The 22,786-nt window shown below is 34.6% G+C and overlaps 1 protein-coding gene across 8 annotated transcripts in view; it reads right to left on the minus strand.

Annotated features, from left to right (window-relative positions):
* Positions 1-22,786, minus strand: part of PRDM5 (PR/SET domain 5) — a 224,190-nt gene that overhangs the window by 72,338 nt on the left and 129,066 nt on the right. For all 8 annotated transcript variants that reach the window (XR_012476834.1, XR_012476835.1, XM_074228332.1 and 5 more), the window contains one exon: positions 7,319-7,404. Coding sequence is in view for 6 of the 8 variants with exons in the window: in XM_074228332.1 (XP_074084433.1) it covers positions 7,319-7,404 (86 nt within the window). In the remaining 2 variants the exon portion in view is untranslated. The remainder of the gene's footprint in view (positions 1-7,318; positions 7,405-22,786) is intronic.

Here is a 22,786-nt window from a genome sequence, read left to right on the forward strand (position 1 = left end):
TCATGATCAACCATGATGGACTTGTTCATTTCAGCAGCACAATAATCAAAGACAATTTTAAAAGACTTGTGATGGAAAATACCATCCATATTCAAAGAGAGAGAACTGTGGAGTTTAAATGAAGATCAAAATTTATAATTTTTAATTTTTAAAAGTTGTATGAATTCTGTCATTTTTTCTCTCTAATGTTTTCTTCCATTTGGATCTCATTCTTCTCTCACCACATGATAAATATGGATCTATTTTTAGCATGATTACAAATGAAGAGATTCTTTTCTGTCAGGTGGAGGGAGGAGGGTAGGGAGGAAGGGAGAAAAATGCAAAACTAAAACCTGGAAAAAATGATTGGTTAAAAACTACCATTGTATATAGTTCAAAAAAACAAATGAAATACTTTTTAAAAGAATATTTCATGTGGTAGGAAGGAAAAAGGTTTATAATATATATTTTAAAGACAAAAACAAGATTTAGAACAAAGTCCCCTGATTCTAGTTCTTTTCACTATATTCCATTACCTTTTATGAAACATAAAGCAGAAATTTTGACTTTGGGAATACCACTTCTCATGCAACATAAAAGTTTGATGACTGTTTATTACTTAAGGAATCAATTATAGGATTCAGTCATTGATATTGAGGTTATCTGCATCTATTTGTGAGTCTAATCTCTTTTATTTCCAGTAGTAATGATCTGATCTTCTGTTTCTATCTTGAACAAATTTCTAAGTTTCTGGTCTCATGAACAAATTCATATGCCACTTACTGAAAGTTTCTTTCTCAACAAAGAAACATGTAGTTTCTGGAATTTGTATAGATATTTCCCAGTGGAACATTTTTTGGTTTAATTCTTAGAAATTTTCCATTTTTACTTAAAATTTTTAGTTAGGGTGGTAGTAGAAGTTTGTGAAAAGTTTCTTTGATAAAAGTCTCATTCACAAGCTATATAAAGAAACAATTCAAAATGTAAACTGAGTCATTTCTGAATTGATAAATGTTCAAAGGTTATGAAAAGTCATTTCTCATCAAAAGACCTCTAAGCTATCAATTGCCATATTTTGGGAGGGTTGGTTTCTGCAAGGCAATGAGATTAAATGGCTTGCCCTAGGTCTCACAGCTAGATAATTATTATGTGTCTGAGGCTGAATTTGAACTTAGGTCCTCCTGATTCCAAGACTGGTATTCTATCTACTGTACCACCTATCAGTTCCAGTTGTCACGTTTTTAAAAAATGCTCCAGATTACTATTAGATATAAATTAAATAAAGTAACTATTAAGAAGCATTTGATAACTCAACATAAAGTTGACAAAAAAAGAAAAATGATAAGTGTTAGGTGAATGCAGAATGTTTTTAAAGGTACAACAATATACACTTAATGGAGCTATGAAGTTTTGCAGTCATTCTGGAAAGCAATTTGGAATTTTGCCCTCTAAATCATTAAGCATTCTTCCTTTGACTCAATAAAACTTTCACTATTTTACAGAGCAAAGATATTAGCAAAAAAGAAAACAGGACCCACATATAGTAGCTTATTTTTGTAGTGGCAAGAACTGTAAACCATGTGCTATTAATTGGAGTAGAGGTGTACAAATCATGATATATGAATTTAATAGAATACTATCATAACATTAATATAATGAAATATCATTTTGGTAGTGAGAAATGAACTGGATGATTTCAAGGAAACTTGATAAAACTTGCATTAATTGATGTAGAGCTAAAAGAAAATTTTTACAATAAGTCAACCCTTTGAATTCTACTTTCAAATGCTTAAGATAACTGATCAATTCATTGATCTACCATGATTCCAAAGGGCTGATATTGAACCATGCTGCTCCTTAAAAGAGCAAAGAAACAGATTTGATAGTTTCAAAAGAGATGTATATTTGGGGGCATGGATGATAAAGGAATTTGTTTTGATTGACTTTTAATATTTATTACAATTGTTTTAATTTTCTTTTTTTCTTTTAAATTGGGTGGGGTGAGAGATAATAAAGTTCTTTCTATCTCATTGGAAGAAAACAACAAAAAGATCTTAGCCTTTTCATTGTAAAATGAATTTACCTTTTCAAAGTAAATATTTAAGACTATATTGGTCAAATTTGGTTAATTCAAAATTAGTTACCTGTAATGTTTAATGTTATCCGCTGTTACTGTTGTTCTCTGAAATGACTGTATGAGAAATATTTTAACCCTATTTATATATGTTATATTAAATAATATAAAATATCTATATCCAGATATATAGATAGATAGATATAGATATACATGCAAATGTATATATTTATATATGTTGTAAACCTGTTTATCATACAATCTGAAGACATCTATCAGTTTTCTTCCTCATTTTGGAAAGCGAAGAATTAATGTTTTCTATAGCTGTCTTAGGGTGATGAGCCCTCATCAAATGAGATATTATTTGTAGGAATACTTAGCATAGAGCCAGCACATGGCAGGCAATAGAGAAATATTTCTTTCCTTATTCCCTTCCTTATGTCATGTGAGATGAAGTCTAGATAGTTCTGAAATCCATTATTATTCATTTTACTATTTCAAAGGTGAATGCAAAGACTCTAGATTTCAATGACTGATGACTCATAATATGTTGTTCCTATTGGAGTTGGCTTCAGGATGCCAGTAAATCTTTAAATACAGGAAACCTCAGCCTTCTACATAACTTTATTTTTAATACATATTGCCTGGAGAAGAAACAGGGATTTGTATCATCTTTACCTCCTCTTCTTTTTGACTTCTGGATTCAAGTTCAAAGCCTTTATTCTCTACTGCCTTTTGGCATAAACTATGAATTTTATACTTATTAAATTCAAATGACATTTTGATATAATTGGAAGATTCCACTAAGTGAAGGAACTATTTAATATTCCTTTTAGTGAAGTTATTTAACTTGATAATACAAAAATACATTTAGTTTATTGATGTAAACATAGTTTGAAAGTCACTCACTTCTATTTAGACAAAATGACCATTTTTTTAGTATTGAGCATAAACATACTGGACTTAAATTATCCTCCAAAAGGTTTTATTTTTTATACATTATTTTATTTCAAATACAGAAGTTTTCTGTGTGGACATCAAATACTCTGGCCATCTCAGTATACTTGTATTCCTAACCTGAGAACTCTCTAGTTGATTATTATTTGTAAATAATGTATTTATACTCATTTTTTTGTTGTTTTGTTTTGTTAAAGTTTAGATTTTCTATTTTGGAGATCATGTGCTTTCTATTTTTATTCAATTGATAGTTTATTTTTCCAATTACATGTTATGAAAGTTTTTCAACATTCATCCACAGGGATATGCATATTATTTAAGTTACATAATTTCTTCCACCCTCCCCTCAATGGCAGAAAGTCTGGTGAAGATTGTCCATTTACAATGGTGTTTAACATATTTACAAATCAATCATTTTCAGTATGAAGAATTAGGATTGAGGGAAAAGAAGATGCACCATATGTCCTTGGTCCATAAATAGCTTTCAGGGTACCATAAAAGCATTTTGGTTTGTTACTGTCTCCATAAAATTGAATTTCATCTGCCTTCTTGAAGAGCCAAGAATCCTGCATCTCTCTAAACTTCACTTGGACTTTACTTTAAGTGGAATTAAATGCTGCCCTCTTAAAGATGAACTATCATGTTGGTAAATCCTGTGGAGTTCTTGTTTTTCATTTAGCAGCTTCTGAATTGTCCCATCATTTTTATCAAGCCAGTCTTGGTGTTGTGAGTGTTCTGGCCCCGGTGACCAAATGCAGTGCAGTACACCAGATCTTTGAAAGCTGCCCACTCCTATTCTGCTCCACTGTTGCCAACTGTGTGTTGGCTCAGTTTTCCCTCCAAGTTAGCAACAAATTGTTCCCACTCAAAGAGACATTCTAATCTCTTGGCATGAATTCTTCTAGTATTCATTTTGCCTTGGTGCAGCCACTTTGGTTGAATATGATTTAGCTTAGAGCAAATGAGTCTGTGATCAGCCAGTACTCTGCACCATTCATTGCCTTTGTCATTCTCATATTCTGTCTGTCTCTTTTCCTTACAATTGCATAGTCTAACAGATGCCAATGTTTGCTAGGAAGGTGTATTAAGGAAGTTTTATTGCATTTAGGTAAATGTAAGACAGTGTTTGTGATGAGATCAAGAGATGCGCAAGTCTTCAGTAGGAGATGACCATTGCTGTTGCTGTTTCCAGCTCCATTCCTCCCAAGGACTCCCTGCCATGTCTGGTAATCTAAGTCTACTCTAGCATTAAAGTCACCCAGAATTATAAGCTTGTCTTCTTTAGTTACATTGATGATGAGAGTCTCCAGGTCTTCACCAAATTTTTCTTTAACTTCATCAGTTTTCATCATGGTGGGAGCATAGACACTGATGATGATAGCATGGTGTTTTCCTGGAAGTGGTAATTTCATTGTCATGATCACTCCTTTTGTTAAGGCATTCAAAATTGTTGACTATATTAGTTTTGCTTACAAAGCCTATCCCAGTTTCATGGCATTCCCTTTCACTGCAACCACTCCAGAGAATTGTGTATCCAGCTCTGGCTTCAGTAAGTAGTAAGCTGGCCGTCACTTGTCAGTCTTGTTTCACTCAGGGCTGCTATTTGGATACCATACCTGCTGAGTCTCTTGCAAAAAGAGCTGTTTGTTTTTCAAAGATCTTGTGTTATCTATGAGTATGCACATGTTCCATGCACTGATGAGAAGTGAAGAAATTTTGGTAGATTTTTTTTGTGTCTTGACCTCACTGTGGGATTTCCCACCTGCCCCAGGAATCAGGCCAGGGTTGGATAGCAGACAGTTTTTAGGGCATCTTTTCTAGCCCCCTTCCTTGCATCATAGGGTAGGCAGTGCAATCCTTAGAAGGGTTGCTCAGTTACTGAGGGGACTGCCAAATCACACTGCTGCTTTCAGTGGAGAAACAACCCTATGTCCTGGGCCACCCTTGTGCAGAATTGTGACTACAGTTTCCAGTGTATCTGCACCTACTGCTTTGCCACTTGCCTATCACCACAGGTCTTTGAGGAATAGTTATGAGTGATGCTGATGGAACCATATTGATTAATGATAGGGACTTGATCCTAGAGAGATGGGCTCAATACTTCCATAGTGTTCTTAACAGACAGACTATCATCAATCAATGCAGAAGCCATTGACCACTTACATCAAGTTGAAGTCAATCAGTCCCTAGCTGAAGTTCCAACTGAAGAAGCAGTTTTGAATGCCATTGGACTCCTTTCAAGTGGTAAAGAACCTGGTTCTGATTCTATTCCAACTAAGATCTACAAGGTAGGGGTCCATTGCTCCTCTAAAAATTGACTGAAATTTTCTGGGTTATATAGCATGAATTTAAGGATGCCTCCATTGTCCATCCTCCATAAAGGTAAAAGGATTAGATTGTCCTGTGACAATCCCAGGGGTATTTCTCTTTTAGTCATTGCTGGTAAGATACTTGTCAGAGTCCTCAATAGACTGATCCCTCACCTGGAAGATGGTCACCTCTCGGAGAGATAAACAATTGATATGGAGTTTGTTGCCTGACAACTCCAAGAAAAATACCAGGAACAGAATAAAGGTCTGTACACAGCATTTGTAGATCTGACCAAGGCCTTTAATACCATCATTCACAAGAGTTTATGGAAAATTTTGTCAAAATTTGGTTGCTTGGAAAAGTTCTTCAGTATTGTACATCAATTTTATGACAGCATGTATACCCAGGTTCAGGAAATTGGACAATGCTCTCAAGATTTCCCAGTCACCAATGGGGGTCAGAACAAGTAATACTGAGACAACCTGAAGGTCTCATTGAAGAACTTTAGAAATGACTCTACAGCTTGGGAGACACTCGCATAGAACCACCCAGCATGGCATGCCTTAATCAGTGAGGATGACATGTATGTTTAGAGTACCCACCCCTGGTGTCCACATAGACTAGCTGCACCCCACTTGTGGTAGAGCATTTCAAGTTCATATTGGTCTGATCAGCCATAGTCGGACTCATGTAATTTGTCTCAAACATAGTGATGTCATTTTGTTCTTCGATAAAGAAGAACAAGAACCAAGGAAAAAGAAATAAAACCATGAGATAGGTATGTATGTATGTAAGAGAAATTTTTTTTAAGTGAATAGTGTTCATTCAGATTCTGTAGAGTTTTTAAATTTTGCTTTGTTTTGTTTTTCTTCCTCTAGATGAGGATAGCATTGTCCTTAGTTGGTCTCCTAAGTTGTCCTAGCTTTTTGAATTGCTGTGAGATTTTTCAGCCATCAAGATTGATCAACTCACAATGTTGTTAATATGTACAATGTTCTCGTGGTTCTACTCCCCTCACTCAGCATCAGTTCCTATAATTCAATCAATGCTTCTCTAAAATTTGACCATTCATGCTTTCTTATATAATGATAGTATTCCATCACATTCCTATACCAAAACTTGTTCAGTCATGCCCCAATTAATGAATATTCCCTCAATTTCCATTTCTTTGTCACTACAAAAAGAGTTGTGAATATTTTGGAACATATGGGTCTTTTCTTAATTTTTATGATTTTTTTCTGGATATAGGGTTAGTATTGGTATTTCTGGGTCAAAGAGAATGATCAGTTTTATTACTCTTTGGGTATAGTTCCATATTGCTCTCCAGAATGGTTGGATCAGTTCACAGCTCCACCAACAATGCATTAATGTCCCAGTCCTCTCACAACCTCTCCAACATTGATCATTTGCCCTTTTTGATATTTTAGCTAATCTGATAGATGTAAGGTGGAACCTCATTGCTGCTTTAACTTGCATTTCTCCAATCAGTAATGATTTGGAAGATTTTATCATATGATTATATATATAGTTTTAATTTCTTCATTTGAAAACTGTTCATATCTTTTGACATTTTATCAACTGGGGAATGACTTGTAACTTTATAAATTAGATGCAATTCTCTTAATATTTTTAAAATGTTACCTTTATCAGAACTTCTGGTTGTAAAAATTGTTTTCCAGCTTTCTGTTTTCTTTCTAATTTTGGCAACATTTGATTATATTAGTGCAAAAACTTTTTAATATAATAAAGTCAAAATCATCCATTTTGCAATTTATAATATATTTACAATCTATCTCTTACTTGATCATAAATTTCTCCCATTTCCATAGATCTGACAGATAGAGTATATTTTGGTCTGTTAATTGATCAAGATCATGTGTTTCCAAAAGAAAATGTTTTATACATATAAAGAAACAGTGTGTGTGTGTGTGTCTGTGTGCATATGTCTGTGTGTGATGCAAATGAATTCTTATAAATAATGAAGAGCTCCATTCTTACCCTAGTGTGGGTCCGAATATGCATCTTCAATCCATCATTTTTGCTAAAAGCCTTATCACAGTAATGACACTGGTATGGGCGCTCACCTGCAAAGAAAAGAATTAGTTTTAGACAATAAAATAGGAATGCCAATCAACCTCCCCTTTACCCAATGGTTTACAACTGAGAACATAGGAACCTGCTAATTCCCTGCTAACCTGCCACTCTCCCTCATCCTTCCTCCCTCCCTTCTTTTACACACACACACACACACACACAAACACATATACTTTATATAAAGTATATATTATATATATACATATATGTATGTATATAATATGTGTATATTTATATACACAATGTAATTGTGCTTTTAAGAATTGCCAAATCTTTTACATCCACTTCTTTCTTTGATGTTTAGCTCACTACTGGGTTTGTTATTTCTATTTAATAGCCAGGAAACTGAGTCTTAGGTTCAGTAGTTTACACAAGATAATATGGGTTTTCTTTCCTTTTTCTTGGGTGGGGGGTGAGGTTCTTTTTAAGGCAGGTAGATGGTACAGTGGATACAATGCTGAGTCTGAAGTCACTAAGACTGAGTTCAATATGGATAGTATTACAGAACCTGCCTCACAGGACTGTTGTGAGGATGAAATAAGATATTTCTAAACAGCACCTAGCTCAGCACCTAGTACTATAAAAATAATTATTCCCTTCCCTTTCCCTCTTTTTATGGAGGAAATTGAAATGGGAGAGAAGAAAGGAATAGGGGTGACTCCCCCCTCCAAATAGGGCAAAAGGAGGAAGGAAGTAGGAAGGAAGGAAGGAAGGAAGGAAGGAAGGAAGGAAGAAGGGAGAGAAGGAAGGAAGGAAAGAAGAAGAAAAAGAGGGAAAATAGATTCAACGAAGCATTATTTTAGCATAGTTAGAAGTACAGATAAGAAGGCCAGAAAGAATCACAGAGGACAGTTTTGTAAATAACATATTGAATTTCTTATAAACTTAAAAAAGAACAACTAGCCAAATGCGACTAGCATCTGCTTGTGCAATACTTTTTCTGCCTTACAGATTATAAGAAAATATTTATTTCATTTTGTATTAAGTGAATTAAAATAAATGAAAATGAATGAAAAATAAGGAAGTATGTAAATATATACATGTATTTGTGTGTAAAATAAACAAATATATGAATATGCAACATGCATATATATATACATACAGTTATCTAAGGTTATAACACAAATTAGAAACATATCTGAATACAGCTGGATCAAAACTCTAACACAAAGTGTTTTCTTCCTAGTAATTTTCTGTGCTAGATAGTACTCATCCTGAGTAAACCAAAGTTCACAAAGGTTAAATGACTTGCCCAGGTTCCCATGGATTTCTAATTTTCATACCAATCATCCTTCCACACTTTAGCTTAACTATTAATTATCAAAGGATGATCCTCATGCATCTAGTATTAAATGGATTTTGAAAGCTATAAATTGATTTTACCACTGTAGAAAGTGATGGGGGACCAATGATTCTAATTTCTAAGGGATCAACAATGGACTCATACCCAGGATTACAATTTTAGAAATTTTATTTATTATAGGGATGATGGGATATTTGTTTTACTTTTTATTCATTTTGGAGAACCTATATAACCCCTCCCCATCAATTCCTAGTCCTCCAAATGACTGAATTATATTTTGTTGACTAACCAATTTAAAAAAAGGAACTTAAATAGGGGAACATTCTAGTTCGGGTGAGACTTGATGTGGGTTTGAAATCAGGTGATGGCTTCTATTTTGAGAGAGAAGCATTAGAAACAATAAGATTTGGGAATGGATTGGCTATGGGAGGGATAAAGTAAAAATAGAAATCAAGTATGACTTCAAAATTGTGGGTCTGGGTTGCTGGGAAGATAGTGGTGCTATCATGAATGAGCTAATTTGGGATTAGCAGCATGAATTCCACATGAATTTTGCTTCTTTGATCTCTTTTTAGCTCCCAGTGATTTAACTCAGTTCATTCTTCCCATTCACAATCTTGGTAGGGCATCAGATTGAATCTGACCAATCCAAACGCTCCTATGGTTTGACTGAGACCATATAACCTTTTAATGCAGTGAAGGCTCAGTTTGTCCAAAGAGAATGCAAAATTTGAAAGTAGGATTTAGGATAAGAATTTAAAGTTTAAATCACTTTCCTTTTGCTAAACTTAGTAGAAGCTTTGCAAAGAAGTACTTTAGCACTCAAAATATGAAAAATGGATCTTGTATGCACATTTGATCTAATGTTTTCCTTTATATTCTAATATGTAGTGGGACTCCATTATACAGGATGGGGAAGGCAAAAAGACAAGGTCCTCCTCATGCAAGCATACCTCTTGCAATTTATTTTCACCTTGTTTACATCCAATAGCTCCTTTATAGAACTTGTTTTCCTGACCACTGTCATAGCCTAGGGAAGATTTGGACTTGCTGAAGTTACTTTGTGCAAGAGTACATTAAACCATAATCTACAGAATTTGGTATGAAAATTAAACTCTTTATAATCTTGTCACTCAAATAACTATCTTCTATTAAACATCTATTAAATATAATCACTGTATGTATAATAACCAAGCACATGTAACCAAGAGCATATAGATTTCATTTATGAAGACTACAGTGACACCAGTATAATTCTAACTTTCCTTAAAAATTGAGGTTAAATCATGTCTTCTGAGCTAATATTAGAAAAAAGACATTCATATATTACTTAAATACATAAATTAAAAGTAGAATAAAGAATTAATCATCAAAAAATTTCAAATATAACAATAGGATTTTATACGGGAAAGGATTATAATTAAAAAGAACTAAGTTCAAATCCTGCCTCTCACATTTATTACTTACTTGATCCTCAACAATCGGTGACTTCCCATTCCTCATCTGTAAAATGAGGAATTTGGACTAGGTGAACTATAAATATATGATATTACTGGATGATAAAGAAAAGTTTTAAAATGTCATTATCCTATGACATGAATGACTGTTTTCTAAAATATGTCTAAATATATTTTTCATTTTTTGTTACGTATTTCCCTATCACATTTTTTTTGGTTTTTGCAAAGCAATGCAGTTAAATGACTTGCCCAAGTCACACAGGTAATTATTAAATGTTTGAGGTCAGATTTGAACTCAGACTCCAGAGTCAATGCTCTATCCCCTGTGCCACCTAGCTGTCCCACCCCATCACACTGTATAACATTTTGACATTCATTTTTTAATTTTAACTTCCAAATTCTTTCTCTCTATATCAAGAATTTCTCACTCCTGGAGAAGGCAAATTATATATTGATTATGTGTTTAAATTCATGTAATACAGATTTCCCAAATCATAAAAAATAAAGGAAAAAGAAAGTGAAAAAAATCATGCTTCAATTTGCACTCAAAATTCATCAGTTCTCTCTCTGGAGATGTCTCGCATTTTTCATTGTGATTCCTTTGAAATTATCTTGGATCATCTTGATCAGACTAGCTAAGTCTTTCACAATTCACAAGAATTCTCAATTCTTTCAATATTTCTGTTACTATAAATAGTGTTCTCTTGGTTTTGCTTACTTTTCTTTGCATCAACTCATGCAAAACTTCACAGGTATATCTAAAACCATCTTCCTTGGCATTTCTTATATTAAAATAGAATTCCATCACCATCACATAGGATAATTTGTTCAGTCATTCTCAATTGATTGCATTCCCCTCAACTTCTAATTCTTTATCACTATTTAAAAAAAGTTGCCATAATTATTCTGTAGTACATTGGTCCTTTTCTTTTTTCCTTTGATCTCTTTGGGATACATATCTAGTATCAAGAAGTATACATAGTTTTATAGCCTTGGGAATAGCTTCAATTGTCCTCCAAAGTCATCAGATCAGTTCTTAAATTCATCAATAATTCATTAGTGATCTAATTTTTCCACATCTCCCCCAGTATTTGTAATTTTCCCTTTCTGTCAAATTAATCAATGAGATAGGAATGAGGTGGTACTTCAGAGTTGCTTCAATTTGCATTTTTCTAATCAATAATGATTTAGAGCCTTTTTTCATGTGACTATTAATAGCTTGATTTCTTCTTCTGAAAACTTTCTGTTCATTTATCAACTGGAGAAAGACTTAATTTTATACATTTGACTTAGTTTCCTATGTAGTTAAAAAATAAGGCCATTATGAGAGAAATCTGTATTCTCAGAACCTAACACAGTATCTGGTGTATAGTTGTTGCCTATTAAATATTAATTGACTGACCAATTTAAAAAATGAACTTAAATAGGGGACCATTCTAGTTTAGGTGAGAATTGATATGGGTTTAAAATCAGGTGATGGCTTCTACTTTGAGAGAGAAGCATTAGAAACAATAAGATTTGGAAATGGATTGGCTATGAGAGGGGTAAAGTAAAACTAGAAAGCAAGTATGACTTCAAAGTTGTGGGTCTGGGTTGCTGGGAAGATAGTGGTGCTATCATGAATGAGTTAATTTGGGATTAGCTGCATATTTAAGGACAAAGATAAAGGATTTTGGTTAAATACCTTTCCCCCAGTAACAGCTAGCAATTATCTAACATAGGAGATGTAATATAGTAAGTTCTGCCTAACTTCTTACTGTTGTTTCTGCTTCATTCTTGAAGAGTACCAGGTGATACTATGACACATATATGAATACGATTTGAGTGAGGGGATACTATACTAAGTAATCAGTCTCACTTCTCCTCCAGAGACATCTGGGACCAGTGATCAAATATGGATCAGGAAAAGTGGAGACATGAGGCTGTCAGGGTTAAGTGACTTGCCAGGTTCCCACAACTAATAAATATTAAGATCTGAGGCCAGATTTGAACTCAAACCCTCCTGACTCCAAGGTCACCTAGCCATATAATTATAAAGACATTATTTGACATTTTAAAAAGTGTATAAAAGTCTATGTCTCAGATTTTCCTCAAGAACTCATTCAAACAGGAAGCTAGGAGGCACTGTGGATAGAGCACTGATGCTGGAGTCAGGAGGACTTGAGTTCAAATCTGGTCTCAGACATTTCATAATTACTTGTGTGACCTTGGACAAATTACTTAACCTCATTGCCTTGCCCACCAAAAAGGAATCCATTGTATTTCTGTAAATAATCTTCATAAAGATTTTGTAGGGATGAGATGAGATATATATACAACCACTTATAACACAAATTATAAGCAAACAAAGTGAATAAGGTAAGTGAAAATTATCCGAGGACTTTAAAAAGGATTCGTTTTGACTGAACAGGATAAAGGAAGATATCATAGAGGAGTTGTCACTGGAGCTAGCATTAGACCTTAAAGAAGCAAGGATGTAAAGAGACAGGGTAACACTATAGTCAAGGAGAATCCTTGGCATGATGTTCCAAAAGATCTGGAGATGAAAGAACAAAGCAAGTGAGCATCTAGTTGTTTAGTTTGGCAGGTAGGTAATGAGAAAGGGGAAGGATCAAATAAGGCTAGAGGAAGATAATGGGGATGTGTTGAAGGTTATTGGTAGTAGAAAAGATGGAATTGGTGCAAAAAAGTGACTAGACAACAACTGATTGTTATGGATTTATATGTTTGATTTCAGTGTGATAGTCTTGACTGATTAAGAGAATAACTGAATCAGAATCTCAATAACATGGAATAGAGAAAAAACAAAAGATGTGGATAAGAAGTAACCCCTGTGATATAGTCTTGCCTTTTCTTCTCATGAGTATTTTGATTTTGGCACCAAAGGATCTCTCATTTATAAAAATATACTTAGGAGGACATGATGTTTTCCCTGATTTTATTAGCATAAAATGATGATTACTCCAATCATGTCTTCATCCTTGCTTTAGTGGTGGTTTCCAAATTACATTTTTTTGCAAGGCAAAAGTGACTTGCCCAAGGCCACACAGCTAGGTAATTATTAAATGTCTGAGGTCAGATTTGAACTCAGGTACTCCTGACTCCAAGGCCGGTGCTCTATCCACTACATCACCTAGCTGCCCCCAAATTACATTTTCAAGTTACATTTTTCTAAAACACATATTACTCTGTATCTGCTAATTTGCTCCACTTTACAAACACAACTATTGTTATAGTTATATATCACTATTTGCTCCCCAAATTTGGTATTTCACCTCCCATCTACATACCTTTTATCAGTCAGACTTCCATGTCTAGAATAATCATCCTTGCCTTATAGAATCATAAACTTTTTTGAAGGTTCAGTTTATGGTACCACCTAAATAGCTTTCCTTATCTCCATGGTGAAAAGAGAAAATAATAAAGAGAAAAAAAGAAAGGAAAAAACAAAACAAAAGGGAAAGGAGAAGTGAAACAAAGGGGTTGGGATAGGAGGGCGGCTAGGTGGTACAGTGGATAGAGCACTGACCCTGGAGTCAGGAGTACCTGAGTTCAGGTCCCGCCTCAAACACTTAATAATTGCCTAGCTGTGTGGCTTTGGGCAAGCCCCTTAACCCCATTGCCTTGCAAAAACATTTAAAAAAAGAAAGAAGAAAGAAAAAAAGAAAAGGGATAGAAAAAGGAAGCAAGAAAAATGAAAAGCAACAAATTCTATAATGTCTTTCATAATTTATTCAAACATCTTCATACTTTTTTCTCATCAAATTATCTTATACTTTATCTATGTGAATTATATAAAATATATCTTCCTAGTACAATGTAAATATTTTGAGGGTAGGAATAGTTTAGTTTTTGTTACTGTATCCCTAATATATCATACATAATAAATAGATATTTTTAAATGTTTATGGAATAAATTGAATTGATACTATAAACATGTCTACTAATCCAAAACCCAGTATTATTTCCAATACTATAAGTTGTCTTAGGCAGATCCCAAGTTACCATCATGAAGACTTTAGCCTCCCTCAAAAATATTTTTATAAAAAGAAATACAGCAAATAAAAATTCTACAGTATAAGAAATTATGAGTTTCAGCTGTTTCTTTCAGAGCTTAAAGATAACAGTCATTTTTCATATGTAACCTAACCAATTAAACCAGTAATTTTTTCTCCAAGACAATAATTTGTACTTGAATAACCATGTACATAAAACTACAGTTGGCAAGAAAAAAATGTCCAGTGACAGCTGGCAAATGTTAATACAAAAAGTTGGTTGGAACTGTAGGCAAGCAATTAACCTCCTGGCCCACAAGTTAAAAAAAAAAGTAGTTCCTATAATTTATTTTACAATTTATGAACCATCAACAGAATTCATTTCACAGTCAGTAGTTTCTTTTCCCTGAATTAACCCCAGTTACCACTGACCCTAAGCAGCTATAAACCACTTGGATAAAACATAGGTGAAGGTGGTATACTGTTTCAGTTGACCTATGTAGTACTATCTTTGTCATTTGCACCAATGATGAATTACAGAACTTCATGCCAGACAGAGATCTAGACACTCCCTTCTTTTCTTTTTAGTATTTTATTTTCCCCAGTTACATGTAAAAACAATTTTTCACATTCATTTTTAAGACTTTGAGCTTCAAATTCTTTCCCTCCTTTCTCCTCACTACAGTCATTGAGAAGGCAATGATATCCCAAATTGGTTATATATGTGTAGTCATGCAAAATATATTTCCATATTAGTCATGTTGGAAAAGAAAATATAGACACAAAAAATCATCAAAAATAAATCTAAAAAAAGTACGTTTCAATGTATATTCAGATACCATTAGTTCTTTCTTTGAAAATGGCTTTTTCATCAAAAGCCATTGTATTGCTGAGAATATTCACAGCTGATTTATCCTTTAATATTGCTTTACTTTGTACACAGTACATTTCATTTGCATTAGCTCATGTAAGTCTTTACAGGTTTTTCTCAAAGCATCCTGCTGATCATTTCTTATATTACAGTAATATTTCATTATGATAACATATCACAATTTGTCAGCCACTACCCAATTAATGGGAAACTCCTCAATTTCTAATTCTTTGCCACCAGAAAACAACTACCACAAATATTATTGTACATACTGATCTTTTTTCTTTTAAAAATTCTCTTTTTGGATACAGATATGGTAGTGGTATTGATAAATTGAAGGGTTTGCTTGACTTTATAGCACTGTGGCATAGTTCCAAATTGCTCTATAAAATGGATGAAATCAGTTTACAGCTCCATCAACAATGCATTAATGTATCATTTTTTGTTTCCCAGATCCCCTCCAAAACTTATTTTTCTTTTCTCCAGTCAATCTAATAGGTGTGAGATAGCTCTTTGGACTTATTTTAAATTGCATCTCTTCAATCAATAGTGACCTAGAGCATTTTTCACATGGCTATAGATAGCTTTGATTATTTCATATGAAAACTGTTCATATCATTTGATCACTTATCAATTGGGGAATATCTAGTTTTTTGAATTTGATTCACTTCTTTATATATTTGAAAAATGTGGCCTTTATCACAGAAACTTGCTTTGAAATTTTTTTGTAGCTGTAATTGCTACCTGTATTTACATCCATCATATTTCCCCCCTTTTTACTCTATTCTCTTTCTCCCTGTCCCTACTCAATAGTATTTTGCTTCAGATTACTGCCTATCCTGGTTTGCCCTCTTTTCTTTCACCATTTCCTTATCCCCTTCCCCACCTATTTTCATGTAGGGTAAGATAGGTTTCTATATCCAAATGAGTAGGTACATTATTCCCTCTTTGTGCCAATTATGATGAGAATAATGTTCACTCACTTTCTTCCATCTTCCCTACCTTCCCTTCTTTGGTAAAAGTTATTTCTTGCCTTTTACATGAGATGATTTAATCCATTTTATCTCTCCCTTTCCCTTTCCCTCAGTATAACCCTCTTTCTCATCTCTTAATTTTATTAATATTCAGCTAGTGTCTGTGCCTTCTCACTTATTTGCTCCCAACTCCTTCAATAAGAATGTTATTTATGATTACAAGTATTATCTTCCCTTATAGTAAATTGTTTAGCCTTACTGAATTCCTTAAGGGTTTCCCTTACTGTTTATCTTTTTATGCTTCTCTTGAATTATATTTTAAAGTCAAATTTTCTATTCAGTTCTGGTCTTTTCATAAAAAATGATTGAAAAGTCCTATGACCCTTAAATGTACAAGCTGCTAAATTTTGTGTTACCCTATCCTGACTGTAACTCCAAAATATTTGAATTGGGTTTTTTTTTTGGGGGGGGTGGCTACTTGCAATATTTTCTCCTTATCTTTGGAGCTCTGAAATTTGACCATAATATCCCTGGGAATTTTCTTTTTGGAATCTCTTTCAGGAAGTGTTCTGTGAAATTTTATTTTGCTCTCTAGTTCTAGAATATCAGTTTCCTTCTTAAAAGATGATGCCTAGGACTTTTTACTTTTGATCATGGATTTCAGGTAGTTCAATATTTTTAAATTTATCTTTTCTGGATCTATTTTCCAATTCATTATTTTTCCAAAGAGATATTTTACATTTCTTTTATTCTTTTCATTCTTTTGATTTTATTTTATTGCTTCTTGATTTCTCATAAAATCATTAGCTTCCATTTGCTCAGTTCTATATATTAAGGTATTATTTTCTCTAGTGAGTTTCTGTATCTCCTTTTATATTTGACCAAGGCTACTTTTTTAAGGAGTTTTTTCTTCAGAGAATTTTTGTGCCTCTTTTTACATTTGGACAATTTTGCTTTTCAAGGCATGCTTCAGCTCACTGATTTTTCTGTACATCTTTTTCATTTGATCTGTTTTTTTCTTCAATATTTTTTGTGTCTCCTTTACCAAGCTGTTGATTCTTTTTTTTTCATATTCTTACATCACTCTGATTTCTTTTTTCCATTTTTTATATCTCTTTTATCTTACTTTCAAAACCCCTTTTGAGCTCTTCCAAGACCCAAGACTAATTCATATTTTTTCTTGGAGGCTTTGGGTATAGAAGCTTTGACTTTATTATCTTTTTCTGAGTGTGTGTGTTTTGCTCTTCTTGTCACCATAGTAATTTTCCATGGTCAGATTTTTTTTCCTATTGTTTGCTCATCTCCTTCATCTGTTTCTAGACTTTTAACTTTTTGTTAAATTTTGGCTCTACTTTCAGGGTAGAGGTGCATTGTTCCAGGTTTCAGGGGTTTGCTTTCAGAGATATTTCTATCAGTTTTCCAAGTTCTTCCAAGGTGATATGATCTAAGAAGTATGTTTACTATTCTCCTGGACTAGGTTCTAGTCTGTGAATGACCACAAATACTCTTTTCTGCCTCAGAACTGTGATAAAGGTCATTGTTTAACTATGGTCAGTGATCCTTCCAGTCCTGAGACTGTCACTCAGGACTGGGATCCAGATCTGAGGATGGGCTAAGCTACAGAGTCCTGCCTCAGTGCAAGCAAAGAGACCTGAATAATCTCCTTCTAAACTAAATCCCTTACTGTCCAGTGGAGCTGAGAACTTCAGAAATAACTGTTGTCACTGCTGATCCAATGTGGCTCCTAAGACATGCTCCTGTATCTAGAGGTTGGATCTGTGCTGGCCTGGCCTGTGCTGGACTGTGTCCCACTTTCATTTAGGGATGGCAGACCTTTTCTGATAACTTAATTTGACTTTGGCTGGAAAATTGTTTCACCCCTTCCTTTTGTGGGTTCTGCTGCTCCAAAAATTGTTGGATGGAATTATTTAAAGGTATTCAGAGGGGTTTGGGGAAGAGCTCAGACAAATTGCTACCTTTCTCCACCATCTTGGCTCTTCCTTGGCTCTTGTAACATATACACACTTAGGCATATTCTTGCTGATCCTTCATTCACCCTAGACCAGTTCTAATTAGAAGAAACACTCTATGCTTTTAGGCTTCATTTATCTTCTATTTAAGTTTATTGGAATAAAGTCATACTTCTAATGAAGAGAGAAAAGATGGAGAAACTGAATATTAAGAGACAGTTGAATGGCACATATTTAATGATCATCATTTTACAAGTATTTCTTATGTATTGAGAACAGGGAGGGGATCAAAAAAGAGTTTTCCAAATATTCCTCAAATACTAACATTTTGAATTTTATTGAATAAGAGATTTTGTTTTTATTTTTAATTATAATCATCTTTTTAAATATTCCCTTATTTCCCAATATATTCTCAACTTAATTTTACTCTTAAAGTCAGTGAGATCTTGTAAAAAAATTCCTAGTCACTAACCATTTTGGATGATAAAGAGAAATTGTGTAGGACCCAACTGAAATTGGTGAGCTAGAAATCTCAACATTGACTGTAGGAGTGAGCCATACAAATCATTCAACCAAGGACTGTTGCCTTTGTAATTAAAGAAGTACATGGACATCTGGCCAAGATGGCAGAGAGAAGACAGGCACAGTTCTAAAGTCTCCTGATCTCTTCCCCATCTATCATATGAAACAAACCTCTTAAAAGAAATCCAACCCACAAAAGCCAGAAAGAAAAGCCAGAAGAAAGAACATCTATCTCAGGATTTGTCTCCTGCAGCAGCTTTGACCAAATTCGGGCGGGTGAGTCTGGACTCAGAGGGAGGATCAGCCCCGGATCAGCCAGATTAAAAGCTGAATTGGAACCAGGAGTCTGAGGGCCTGAGAGCTGGACCTGCTGGATCAGCGGTGGGGCTGGAGGACAGGCGTTTGGGTCGCTGGGGGAGCAGAGGCACTGGTGTTGGTGCTGTCACCCTGGAGCTTGGGGATGGGGCTGGGGGGAGAATTCTGGTGCAGAAGAGCTGAGGACACCATCCTGGGCTCCTCTGGTCCCATTGCAGCTCAAACCTCTTCCCAAACAAACAAATGCAAACTACTTCTGCCTCAGGCCCAGGTGTGTGAGCAGAGGAAGCAGCCCAGCTGAGGAATGACCTCAGGCCAGGGTAAAGCCCACCATTTATTGAAGGCAAAAGAATTCAATTGCTCCAACCCCTCCCTTAAAGCAAAGGGAGAAGGCCTCAGTCAAGGTCACAGACACTCCAGAGAAAGCAACCAACACCTCCTACTGACCAGCCAGAGAAACTGCACTCAGTGAGTAAAGCCTTTAGCAATCCCAAGCCCCAGTGAACCAGCCCTGCTCCCCCAACTCAAGGTCTTAGGAAAATGAAGAAGGGTCAGCAAAGAGGTGGATCCATAGAAAAATTTCCTGGAAGGGAAAGACCCTAACTCAGAGAGACCTGGGACCTCTGAGAAGAATACAATCTGGTCTCCAGCACAGAAAGACTTCCTTGAAGAAATAAGGAAGGAGCTTAAAAATTTGGGAGAGACAATTAATACCTTACAACAAGAAAACAAAACCTTAGAAAGTACAATTGGACAAATACAAAAGGAGAATAAATCTCTCAGATAATCAATTGGACCAATACAAAATGAGAATAATTCTCTCAGATCCTCAAATTAGCAAATGCAAAAAGAAATTAATTCTCTCAAAACCTCAGTTGGTCAAATAGAAAGATCTTTCAAAAGTAGAATTGACCAATTAGAAAAGGAATTACAAAAGGTTAATGAAGAAAACTCCTCCCCCCCCAAAAAAAAGAATGGAGTCTACAGAAACTAATGACTCCATGAGACAGCAACAGTCAGTTAAACAAAATCAAAAAATAAAAAAAATAGAAGCAAATGTAAAATACCTCATAAACAAAACCACTGACCTCAAGAATAGATCGAGGAGGGGCAACCTGAAAATTATAGGACTTCCTGAAAACATTGAAGAGAAAAAAAAGCCTGGACTTAATATTAAAGTATCTAGTGATGGAAAACTGCCCTGATATCATGGAATCGGAAGGCAAAGTAGTTATGGAAAGAGTACATCGATCCCCACCAGAAAAGGGTCAAAAATGAAAACACCAAGGAATGTTGTGACCAAACTCCAGAACTATAAGATAAAAGAGAAAATCCTGCAAGCAGTCAGAAAGAAACAATTTAAATATCAAGGAGCCACAGTAAGGATCATGCAGGACCTGGCTGCATCAACATTAAGGAATCGAAGGGCCTGGAACGAGATAATTCGAAGAGCAAGGGAGCTTGGAATGCAGCCAAGAATCTACTTTCCTGCAAAGCTGAGCCTTCTCTTCCAGGGAAAAAGATGGACATTTAACAAAATGGAAGAATTCCAAACAGAAAATTTGGACATCAAACAGGAGCTTCAAGAGACACATGAAAAGGTAAATAAAAGGGGGGGGGGTAAAAGAAAAAAAATGCAATCCAATAAGTTGAAACTGGCTATATCCCAGCATGGGGGAAGAAAGATTGTCATAAATCTTGAGAACTGTAACTCTAACAGAGAGAATACACCTAGCCAAAAATGATGGACATTCATGACCTATCCATGAGACTACTATCTAATGGGAGGTAACTGGCTTTAACCCCACTTGGCAGAAAGACTCTAATAACTCTCAGGAATTTTGACTCTATTAAATAGAATATACTGAACTAGAAGGGAGAGAGACTCAAAATTTTCTATGACTTAGAATGATCTAAAAAACACTACCTCTTTAAAATGGGGAACAGGAAAGAGACTACAGGAGGGAGGGGATTGAATGGGGTAAATGTCATTACACTAAGAGGTACAAAAAACCTATGGTAATAGAGGGGAAGAAGGGAGCAGAGGAGAAACACCTGAATCTTCTTCTCATCAGACTTGGCTTAAAGTCAACCTATATATATTCAGTTAACTTATAAAACTTCTAACCTTTCAAGTATTAAAAGGCAAAAAGGGGAGGGAGGATAGAGAAAGGGAAGAGGAGTGGGGTGGGAAAGGGGAAATAACAAAAGGAAGGGAAGGGAAAAATGGAAAGGGGAAAGAAAGGGGAGGTTGTGATATAGGAGGGCAAACACACTGAAAGGGGTGGTATTCAGAAAGAAAATACTGGGGAATATGGATAAAGGAGGAAGAAGGGAGGAAAATACAAACAGAGGGAAGATAGCACAGAGGACAATAAAGAATTAGTCATCATAACCTTGAATGTGAATGGGATGAGCTCTCCCTTAAAATGTAAGCAAATTGCAGAGTGGATTAAAAACCAGAATCTTATAATATGCTGCTTACAAGAAACTCATTTGAAGCAGAGAGATACATATAGAGTAAAGGTAAAAGGTTGGAACAAAATATATTTTGCTTCAGCTGAAGTAAAAAAAGCAGGGGGAGCAATCCTTATCTCAGACAAAGCAGCAGCAAAAATAGATAGCCTTAAAAGAGATAAGGAAGGAAACTTTATCCTCCTAAAAGGTACCATAGACAATAAAGGCATTTCAATATTGAATATATATGCACCCAGTGGGACAGCACCCAAATTCTTAGAGGAGAAGCTGAAAGAACTACAGGAAGACATAGACAGAAAAACTCTACTAGTGGGAGACCTCAACTTCCTGCTATCAAATCTAGATAAATTGAATCATAAAATAAACAAGAAAGAAGTTAAGGAGGTAAATAGATTGTTAGAAAAATCAGATATGTTAGACTTATGGAGGAAACTGAATGGGGATAGAAAGGGATATATCTTTTTCTCTGCAGTACATGGAACTTATTCAAAAACTGACCATATACTAGGACATAAAAACCTAATGATCAACTGCAGAAAGGCAGAAATAGTGAATACCTCTTTCTCTTATCACAATGCAATAAAAGTCATATGCAATACTGGGCCAAGGAGATATACACCCAGAGCAAATTGGAAACTGAATAACCTCATTTTAAAAAATGAGTGGATGAAAAAACAAATTATAGAAAGAATTAACAATTTTATCCTACATAATGATAATAATGAAACAACATACCAAAACTATGAGATTCATTCAAAGCAACTATCAGGGGATATCTTATAGCTCTAAATGCTTACATGAATAAATTGGAGAAAGAGGAAATCAATGAACTAAACATGCAACTAAAAAAATTAGAGAAAGAACAAATTAAAAATCCCCAATTAAATACCAAATTAGAAATTCTAAAAGTTAAAGGAGAAATTGATAAAATCGAAAGCAAAAAAACTATTGAATTAATAAATAAAACCAAAAGTTGGTATTATGAAAAAAACAATAAAATTGATAAACTTCTGCTCAATTTGATTAAAAAAAAGAAGAAAACCAAATTGCTAGTATCATAAATGAAAAAGGTGAACTCACCACCAATGAGGAGGAAATTAAAGTAATAATTTCAAATTATTTTGCCCAACTCTACACCAATAAATCTGATAATCTAAGTGAAATGGATGAATATTTACAAAAATATAAGTTGCCCAGGTTAAATGAAGAAGACATTAAATACCTAAACAACCCTATCTCAGAAAAAGAAATTCAATAAGCCATTATTAAACTCTCTAAAAAAAAATCTCCAGGACCTGATGGATTCACAAGTAAATTCTAGAAAACATTTAAGGAAAAATTGGTTCTAATCCTATATAAAATCTTTGGAAAAATAGGGAAAGATGGAACTCTGCCTAACTCTTTCTATGAAACCAATATGGTACTGTTACCTAAACCAGGAAGAGTTAAAACAGAGAAAGAAAATTATAGATCTATTTCCCTGATGA

Source organism: Macrotis lagotis, chromosome 3 (genome assembly GCF_037893015.1).
Source record: "Macrotis lagotis isolate mMagLag1 chromosome 3, bilby.v1.9.chrom.fasta, whole genome shotgun sequence".
Classification (NCBI taxonomy): Eukaryota; Metazoa; Chordata; class Mammalia; order Peramelemorphia; family Peramelidae; genus Macrotis; species Macrotis lagotis.